This window comes from Alexandromys fortis, unplaced genomic scaffold (assembly GCF_014885135.2).
Source record: "Alexandromys fortis isolate MF-2015 unplaced genomic scaffold, M_Fortis_MF-2015_v1.1 scaffold_235, whole genome shotgun sequence".
Classification (NCBI taxonomy): domain Eukaryota; kingdom Metazoa; phylum Chordata; class Mammalia; order Rodentia; family Cricetidae; genus Alexandromys; species Alexandromys fortis.
The window spans coordinates 1215848-1226256 of record NW_026068114.1 but is presented as its reverse complement, the minus strand read 5'-3'; the positions used below and the strand labels follow the sequence as shown (position 1 = coordinate 1226256).

At 42.2% G+C, this 10409-nt stretch overlaps 1 protein-coding gene across 1 annotated transcript in view; it reads right to left on the bottom strand.

The window, feature by feature from the left end:
• Nucleotides 1–6: 6 nt before the first annotated feature.
• Nucleotides 7–10409, bottom strand: part of Fmo5 (flavin containing dimethylaniline monoxygenase 5) — a 28470-nt gene continuing 18067 nt past the window's right edge. Inside the window, exons 7-9 of the mRNA XM_050124782.1 lie at nt 7180–7532; nt 3368–3440; nt 7–469 (exon numbers count right to left, since the gene is read on the bottom strand). Of these exons, the coding sequence (XP_049980739.1) occupies nt 124–469; nt 3368–3440; nt 7180–7532 (772 nt within the window). The 3' untranslated portion in view covers nt 7–123. The remainder of the gene's footprint in view (nt 470–3367; nt 3441–7179; nt 7533–10409) is intronic.

Sequence of the window (10409 nt, the reverse complement as noted above, 5' to 3'; positions counted from 1 at the left end):
AGAGAGAAAAATAGGTTGAGAGTGATTTCTGAGTAGAAGGAAGCTGAGTCTTCAGTCTTGTCAGGTTCTGAAGGTGTTGCTAGATAAGGCTTTCCAGAGAAAGCCAGACTAACACTACCACATCTAAAAATAAGCCAGGAGTAGAGCAAAGAAAGCAACAGCTAGCAGGAAGACACGTACTGTCATTAGTGGAGCCCCAGAATCGCTCTTTTCAACCCTTCTCGTCATCAGAGGCTTTCTTACACGATCTTCGGTCGTAAGAATAGTTTGCCGAGCTCCGGCCCATTTTCCAGGGCCCTGTAGGCGATAGTGGACAGGAGTACAGGGTCCCAGTAGCAATTGCAGTGCCAGCCTGGGGTCAGTGAAGGCCAGAGACAGAAGGTTGGGCCTAACACCCAACAACTCTGCAATCTCTTCCATGGTTTCTATGTAGTCTCCCTGGATGGTATGACGCTGGCTCTCCACATACCTAAAGCAAAGAAGACAGACAGGCTATCAGCAGTTCTGGCAAAGTGCCAGTCAACTAACCAGCCAATCGGTGCTTTATAAGTGTCTACTTGTGGGCTTGATAGTGTGCTAAGAGCTGTGGGAATAGGCAGGCCTGGTGTTCCCTCCCGTAAGGACCTTAGAGTGCACTAGACTGTTGCAGGAATAACTGATTACACCATCAACCCCAAATTTGTGTTTGAGTTAATTAAAAAAAAACCTATCAACCTTGGGTCAGGAGGCAGAGCTAGTAGTTAGTTGACAGAAAGCAGTCATAGTCAGAGGGAGTCTAGAAAATGAACAGAGATGCACAGAAAGTTGGAGGGAGGGACTTTGAGTGTGGTCGCCCTTTTTGGTTTGGCGTGATGGAAGAGACACTCTTGACGAGACACAAGTGAAGAGGGAAGGTCAGTTAGTTGCTTCTCAATCTCTCTGAGCTAGCAGGTTTCCACCCTGGCCTCTGACTCCTGACCCTGAACTTTCTATGACCTCTCACCTCCTGTAGTAAACAACTTGTTTTTCTATGCTTGCTGTTACTCTGAGCACAGAACCCTCTCAAGTTCTTGAAAACATGAAAGTGGTTTCTGGTGGGCTTGCAGTAGAGAATCCCCAGAGCTAAGGTGTGGCCATTAGTCAAGGAGAGCACTATATAAGCTGTCTGGGAACATAAAAAAAATTGGCATTCTTGCTTCAAGAGTGACCCATGTTTCTGTGTGTTCCTTACTTCCCCAGACTCTTGCCCAAGCACGGTTCCAGGTGGTGCAGGCGGCATACCTTTATCACTAAATAAGACAATACATTTGGTGGCAGCGGCAGGAGACAGATCTAGCAGGATAGAAGAGTCCTGGCTGCCTGAGAATCCAGCCAGTAACTGCAGAGCTGCTATAGTTATTGGCTAAAGCAGCAGCAGATTCAGGTGCAGCTGCTGTGCCGGTGGAAAACAAGACTAGACTCTATGTGTTAAACATAGACACTAGGCTCAAGGAGGTCAGATGCGTATTAGGCTTCAGGCTGGATGCAAAATGGGCATGTAGGTAGTTAAGAGAGCTAGGGCTGACAAGAATAAAGTCAAAGAGAGAACAAAGGAAGGATTGTAAGTGAGGCAAACAGCAGAGTGAAGATGTGGGGAGGGAATAGGCACAGAATATAGGCATACTGATGTGGGATTTCCCTCTGTATGCTGTGATTAAATCCATTGGTTAATAAAGGAACTGCTTTGGGCCATTAGCAGAGCTATAGGGGAACAGAGCTAGGCAGGGAAAACTAAACTGAATGCTGGGAAAAAGAAGGGCAGAGTCAGAGAGAAGCCATGTAGCCCTGCCAGAGACAGACACTGGTTGGAATCTTGCTGGTAAGTCACAGCCATGTGGTGATACACAAATTACTAGAAATGGGTTAAATTAAGATATACAAGTTAGCCAATAAGAACTTAGCAATGGGCCAAGCAATGTTTTAAATAATATAGATTCTGTGTGGTTATTTTGGTTCTGGGCGACCAGGACGAAGAAGCAGCCTCCTCCTACAGCATACAATATCTGGGTATTGCCTGCAGCAGTGGGAAAGGCAAGCCTGGCAGAGCCAGGGGATGCAATGTTATTTGACATGAAAGCCACCAAGTTCCTTGAGCATGGGATCCTCAGTGGGGCGCACAGAATAGGACTTCTCCGAGAAGCTGAGAGAGGATGGCATCCTCGGAGAGTAACTGGTCCTCTGGAGATAGATGGGAGGGTTTACCAAGAGCAGATGCCAAGGGTTAAAGAGCTCTTAGTGGGGGAAACGTAGTAAACAGTGGCATCTGTGTGGACAAAGCGGATCTGGAGAGCGAATGGAAAACGAGCCTTTTGCTCTGTGATGGCTGCCGTAGAACAGTAAGACAGAGAGAGGGAACAGGGGAAAGCTGAGCTGAGCTAGCAAAGATTGAGGAATTCAAGATGAAGGACAGAAACAAATGATACAAAGTAAATTTGCGTAGAGCTGGTGAGAGATGGCAGAGGGGCTCTCAGATGAATTCACAGAGGACTTGCTGAGATGAGACTGGATTTTGGAGGAGAGGAGACAGGGAAGAACTTGCGAACTCCGTTTCCTGGGTGTTCCAGTGGCTCCGACTTCCTCAGCATGTATTCACTTACACCACAGTTGGAGGTAAGAGCTGTAGCATTCACAAATGTTCAAGAGAAGGAAATCACCAATGCCTCCTGCAGGGTTGTCACAGGGGGTGCATCTCCATGCACATGAAATGCTAAAGATGGGCCCAAAGCTGACCCTCGGTGTAAATTAAATGACATCCCTGGGGATTGCACACAGTCAGAAGGTCTTTATAGAGATTAGGAAGCTGAAGGAATGAGCGTGGGGAAGTTGAAATAAACTAGTTTTGTGCCCCACAAAAGGGAGAGAAAACACTCCCAGAAGGAGTAGCAGTCCTCTCAGTAGTGAGAGGACAGAGCGGAGCCAGAGGTAAGCAGTGGAAGGCCTCCAAGAGAGCAGCTTCAGGGGTTCCCTGAGTTATAGTGCAGGGGCTTGGGGGAGGAGCAAAGGGTGAGAGCCCAGGACTCAGCAACTCCACCCCAGGACTTCAGCGGCGAACAGGAGAAAACAAAGCCGGTAAAGAGGGAGAAACATCCTCATCAGTAATATACCTGATGCTATGTTTTTCCCTACTGAACGTCTTTTATACCTTAAACATAGGCTTTAAACATGTCCCATCAGCGTCTCTCTCCTTCCTGGTCCACATGGAAACCACAGGTGCTATAATTCCCTCTGATACCACAGTATAATAGAAATCTTTAAGCCTACACATGGAGACTAAGAATAGCACAATATTCTTCTTACTGAGAAATACATAGAGAAAGTATTCAAATGTCTGCCTGGGAGAATTTCTTACTTTTTCTCCATTTCCTCTCGACTCTTGTTTATGTCTTCTAGCATTTCCCTTTGTGAGGGCAATTGCTTTAGCCCTAAAGAAAAAAAAATTAAAAATAGAAGTGTTAATTACTTCTGAATGAGGAATAATGCTAATAACAATACCACACTGTGGATAATTAAAAGAATTACAGGGTCTAAGAAGACATTATAAAATGTATTCAGTCCTACCACTACCATGGTAAAAGTTGAGCATCTTAAATCTGAAAATCAGAAATTGGAAATGCTCCCAAATCCAAACTTCTCTTCAATATTGAAGAAGATGCCATAAGTAAAAAAAAAAAAAATCCACAATGGACAAGTGATGCCACATTAAAGGCAGGCACCGGTGTATTAAGTCTTATAAAACGGTTGTGTGTAAAGGTATATAGGAAAAGGTTAATTAATTCCATGTTTAGATTTCGGTCTTAGTCCAGAGATAATCCATTACATGAATCTGAATCCTGGAATACTCTGGTCCTCAGCATTTCGGACCCCCTTTCATAAGAACCCTTGCATTCTCTGTATACTTTTGTGTATCACTTATTCTATTATGCCCTGGTCTTGCAATATATTTTTTAATTATTTCTTATATTTTTGAGATTATAATACAATTGCATTTCCCCCTCCCTTCAAACCCTCTCATATACCCCTCTCATACACCTCTTTCACAATGTATGACCTCTTTTTTTCATGCATTATTACATGCACATATGTATATTCATATATTCCCAAATATAACCTATTCAGTCTGTATCATGTTACTTGTATGTATACGTTTTCACGGTTGACCATTTGATATTGCATAACCAATTGGTGTGCTCTTTGCTGAAAAAGATTGTATATCCTGCTCTCAGCATTTCTTAGTTGCCTATAGCTCTTTGTATAGGGCCGAGGTCTTGTGGTCTTTTCCCCACCCACATAGGCATGTCTCTTGTTTTACTTGTTCAGTTCATGTCTAGTCAATCATGCTGGTGAGTCTTTATGGACATAGCTTCTGGCATTACCAGGAGACACTGTCTCACAGAAAACGCCCTGATCCTCTGGCTATTACAATCTATCCAACCCATTTCCCAAATGTTCCCTGAGTTTTCGCTATGGAAGTTCTTTTGTAGCTGTATCACTGGGCCCCACAACTCTGTATTCCCTTGGAAATTATTTACTTTTCTCTGACTTCCAACCGATCCTTTAATGTGGTCTTTCAGTAAGGAGATAAAATATAAATATGAGGAAATAATAATCGTCTTACAAGCCTAGAAGAGTCACAACACTGAAGTTCATGGGAGTGGGATGCAGTTCTGCACTGGTCTCTTGATAACAAAGAGGTTTTATGTTTCAGAGGAAGAAGGAAGTAAAAGACTCAGCATGCTATTTTATGCTAAAGCCTCATGGAAGGTAACCCTCACCACCTTCATTCTGTTATTTGATAAGAGTTGAGGGTAAGGTCACAGGAAACTCATAATCCTCAAACTTCACAAGTAAGTTTAAGCCCTGACGTGCAAACTGTTCCAAGAGTAGGAATTTGACACCAATGAGACCAACTAGACAGAGTCCAATTAGTATTTAAGCCAAAATAACTACAGCTCAGCCAACCTTCTTCACAGGTAAATGGGCACGAGGCACTGCTCCTTAAAATTCTGAAACATATAGTTTCAGGATAGAAACTGATTTTGCCTATTACAATCCTCTTCTCTATAGTACTAGTATCAAGCAGCTACCTCATGTCTCCTTGAACGTTCCTGGTCATGGACCTTGTATAATTCAAGGACATGGCATAATTGTTTGGCTGCTCCATCTCTGGAACGTTCTTTGTATGAATCCTCAAATCTACTTCTATGTAACTGGAAGCACTGGGTCTAACTCTTCTTCTGGAGTGAGGGTTGAGTTTTAGCACTGGCAGCGTCTTGAAACAGGAAACAAGAACCCCTTTAAGTCACTTGGCTATCAGACTAACCCCAAATCCTTATACAACAGATCTCATATGCTGTGCCACCTGCATGACTTCCCTTTTCTGAGCACACCCAGTAACTCTCCTGTAGTCCTCTCTAAACATAGGACACAGATACTGAGTATTCAGACAGAACTTTCCGTGTCTCCCATTGGCCGCCTCATGTGAGCCACGGGAATTATCCCTTACAGATCCACAAAGATACACTGTAACACTTCATGCTTCCATCACAGGCCCTCGGGATGTTCAAGAACATGCAGAGTTCATTTCCAAGTTGCTTCTCTTGATCAAGCCAAAAGTTTTACTTTTAGTAACTAAACACATTATGGAGGGAGAGGTTTATTTCTTGGCTGAGAGACAGCCAGTTTTTTTTTTTTTTTTTAAATCCCATAGATACTTAAGACAAAGATATGGAGAAAAGTCTGATGCAGGGCTTTCTTGATTCATCATCTCTATTTTTAGAGCATTCCCATGTTTAAACATAATTGTAAAAATCCTATTTAAATGTTGCTGGTTCAGTGTTAACAGTATATGACCCGCTGTATAGAACTAGAAGAAATTAAGAAATGATAGAAATTGGATTTTTTTTATTAACCATCTGCCATGAGAATTTTTCAGTAGGGAGAGAAAGCTGTAATTCCAACAAAAATTCTATTTTAAACTAAACAGTGATAGTAATAAATTATACTATTATAACCATCTCTCCAGTACCCCCCAACTTAAGTCATTGCTATCTCTTCCCCTCTTCATTGCAATCTTACATGTTTTCCCCACAAGTTTATCATCAGGTTTGTGTCCTAATTATCTTAGAAAAGGACAATTATATTATTCTCAGAAATTCTGACTCCGTAATGATGCTGAATTTAAGGGGTCTTCAAGAAGGTTCGTCACACTGCTGACTCATACCGAGTCTACATCCTAAACTCTAAGGGGTTTTTACACATAGCTGAAGCTGAAAGAGGGGCATAAGAGGAGGGAAATTGGGGATTTGAGAAATTAAATATTCCACATTCTAGATGAATCTAAGCATCTCTTAATCTATGTCTGAAATTAGGTCATGATAGTCTATATTAGACTTTATTTCTAATGAAAGACTCATTTACTGCCACAAATACATAGCAGCTGCTTACCATCTAGATGAGTAGAGTCTAGTCCGCATTGTACACTGGAGTTACCTGGAGAACCTTTTTCTCAAAGCTCTTAAGCCAAACCCTGTTGTAATAGGAGCGGTGGGGCTGCGTCCCCAGCACCCTGGCCGCCTGGCTAGTTTATGCCCCAAAATAACAACACACAAACTGTATTCTTTTAAACACTGCTTGGTCCATTTCTATCTAGCCTCTTCTAGGCTAATTCTCACATATTAATTTAGCCCATTTCTAATCATCTATGTAGCACTGCTAGTTGCACTTACTGGGAAGATTCTAGCCTACGTCCATCCTGGGTCGGAGCTGCCTGGGAGAGAGGAGCCTGGCGTCTCTGCTCCAGAGAGCAGAGCTGTCGAGTCTGAGCTCACTTCCTTTTTCTCCCAGCATTCTGTTCTGTTTACTCCTCCCACCTATGTTTTAACCTATGAGGGCCAGCCAAGCAGTTTCTTTATTTTTTAACCAATGACCTTCCTCCATCAAAACCCACCTCTGAATTGAGCACTTCCAGCAATGGGATTAAAATGCATGCCTATTTAAGAAAACTTACTGATGTGTTTTTTGATGTGTGTCTATGGTTACACGTTACTACTTTAGATTCATTGAAAATAAATTTTCTGGCACCGTTGCCCTATAGGTTTAAAAGCACTTGCATAAACAGAGCTCAAACAGTTCACCTAGCTGTCAATGTATATCATCACTCACCTTTGAACACTTGAGTGGCCCAGCGTCCTTGGAGCTCTGAAACGGGCATAATGGCTCCCAAGGGCTGAATTAATCCGATGATCGCAAGAGTTGGCTTTTCCAGGTTAGGCGGGAAGACTTTTTTATACAAGGACACCTTGTTTTTGACAACTCTGACAGAATCTTCAAGAAAAGGAAAGGCAAAAGTGTAGCCCGTGGCAAAGATGACGGCATCGATGTCGTCCTCCCGGGAGCCATCCTCAAAAATGGCAGCTGTCTCCGTGAATTCCTTCACGTTCCCTTTCACCTTCACCAAGCCAGAGATGATGCGGTTTGGCAGTTCGTCGTTGATTGTTGGGTGCTGATTCAGAGCTCTGTAAGTGGTCAGACAGACAAAGAGCCAAGGTGAGAGTTGAGAAGAAGGGGAGAAAGGAATCAGCATGTTAGTATGATTCTGCTCTGGCAGTAAACCATGCCAGGGTTTACCCCTTCTATCTGATAAAGGTCTACCTCATACCAGCTCAGCACAGATAAGGACCTCGGGGCCTGGAAGGCTCCGAAAGGAAGGGTACTGCAGGAATGAAGGGCAGAGAGTTTTATCTGAGGAGCACATATGTGGTTTCTTAGGTAACAGCCATGTCCTGCAACATGGTAAGACTGCTGACCAAGTTTCAGGCAGCTCTCAAGAAATGGCGGGAATTGATGATGAATATTATGTTCAGTTCCAGTTCCAAAGGCTCAAGAGATAGACTTAAATCATAGTTTCCCAAACCACAAACAAATTACATATGTATAGCAGCATATAGTCTATGTAGAGAAAGCTTTTCTGTGCATTAAATTCCTTGATTCTCCAACTTTATAAAGGAAGTATAGCAGGTGTCATTACCCATGACTTAGAGATGAGAAAACGGGCCTGGAGAGTTAGTGACTTCCCAATGTTACACAGCCTAGAATCTTAGAATGTTTGTCAAAATAGCTTTCTATACTTCTGATGGGGTAAGTAGTGTCCCCTGGGGACAGCATGGGGTAGGGTGCCAGATCCCTGCTTTTAGCTTCTTGAGTCCTTTTAAAAAGACCAGTTTTGTTACAGTTAACTTGTATGGATTTTAACCTTTACATAGATTCGTTTCTACATTCCAACCTCATGATTTCATTCTCCTTTCCAAACTGGTCCCTATCTGATGTAGTTTGAATGGAATTAGCCCCCAGAAGCTCATAGGGAGTGGCATTATTAGGAGGTGTGGCCTTGTTGGAGGAAGTGTGTCACTGTGGGGGCGGGCTTTAAGGTCTCCTATGCTCATGTTATTCCCAGTGTTTCAGTTCATTTCCTGTTGTCTTCAGCTCAGGATGTAGGACTCTCAGCTCTTTCTCCAGCACCATGTCTGCCTGCTCACTGCCATGTTGTACCATAATAATGAACTAAGCCTCGGAAAATGTAAGTCACCCCAATTAAATGTCTTTCCTTTATAAGAATTGCCATGGCCATGGTGTCTCTTCACAGCAATAGATATCCTAAGTAGACACTATCTTTTATCTCTAAACCAGCCATCCACACAATTATGTAAACCACAAAACTATTAATCCCATATCTGCCTATACCTCCACCGGGCAGTTTTTTTTCCTTCTCTCACCTACAATGTTACAGTTCTCTGTGTACTGCCATCTCATCAGATTTCCACACCATTTTCAGAATGGACATTTTTTTTTAAGATTTATTTGTTTATTATGTACACACTGTTCTGCCTGCCTGTATGGCTGCATGACAGAAGAGGGCACAAGATCTCATTACAGATGGTTGTGAGCCACCATGTGGCTGCTGAGAATTGAACTCATGCCCTCTGGAAGAACAGTCAGTGCTCTTAACCTCTGAGCCATCTCTCCATCCCAGAATGGACATTCTTAAAGATATTATTATGCTACCTGCTTCTTAGTGGTTTTTAAAGATTTATATATGTGTGTGTGTGTGTGTGTGTGTGTGTGTGTGTGTGTGTACGCGCGTGCGCACGCGTATGTATACATACCACATGTATGCCTAATTCCTGTAGAGGCCAGAGGCATTGGATCCTCTAGAGCTGACAGTACAAAGGGTTGTGAGCCTCTGATGTGGATGCTGGGAACTGAACCCAAGTCCTGTGCAAGAGCAACAAGAGCTCTTAACCCCGGAATCATCTCTCTCCAGCATTGCTTAAAATATCTGGATGGCTTTGCACTGACTTCATTCTAAACTCTATCTAGCAGATCATATAAAAGTGTTCATGCCTCATGAACCTGAGTCTACCCAACATACTGTAATAAAGGAAAAGCCATTATGCAAGTCAGAATTTAGAGATGATCTATAAAACAATACTTTGTATGGTTTTTTAGAAAAGTCTATGTCAAGAAAAAGAGAACAGGAATATTATTTCAGGTTAAGAGAGATTATAAATATATGACAGACTGTAGTAGTGTGAGTGACACATTTTTTTTGACAGGATAAAAAAAGCTTTAAAATATTGTTGAAACTTTAATATGCCAATATTTTTGGACATATTTATCAATCCTAAATTTCCTGACTGTGATACTTGTGGATGGGTATACCAAAGAGTGTTTTTTTTTCTTATGTGGTATATGCTGAAATATTTTAGATAACATGTTTTAATGATTACAGTTTACTCTCACAAGGCTAAAAATCTACACCTGAGTATGTGTCTATGCTGTCTGGATGTGTACCCATTGATATTTCAAGAGGAGACAGAAAAAAAAAAAACCAAATGCAGAAAACTGCTCAAATACTTAAATCTAGGTAAGAGGTACATGGGTAGACTTTGTATTTGCTAATTGTGCAATTTTTCTGTAGCTCTGATACTTAAACAAAAAGGAAACATGGGGAGACAACGAAACGACTATTTTACATTTACCAGCAGGTAAGTATCTCTTGGGCCAAGACTGGTGAACTGAGTTGGATCCTCGGAACCCACACACTAGAGAGAACTGACTCACACAAGGTGACCTCTGGCTCAACAAGTATACCTTGCATGGCTTGCGATACCTCCCCCCACACAAATAAATAGATAAAATAAAAGGGGCACAATTGAGCATTTGAAATTAGTCTTTAGGAATGCTTTTGTAAAAGTTTTAACATTTATTAACTGATTGATTGTGTGTATGAGAAGAGTGTATGTCTCTGTGCATATACAGATGTGGTCTTGTGTGCCACAGTGGTATACGAGAGAGTGCATGTCTCTGTGCGTATACAGATGTGGTCTTGTGTG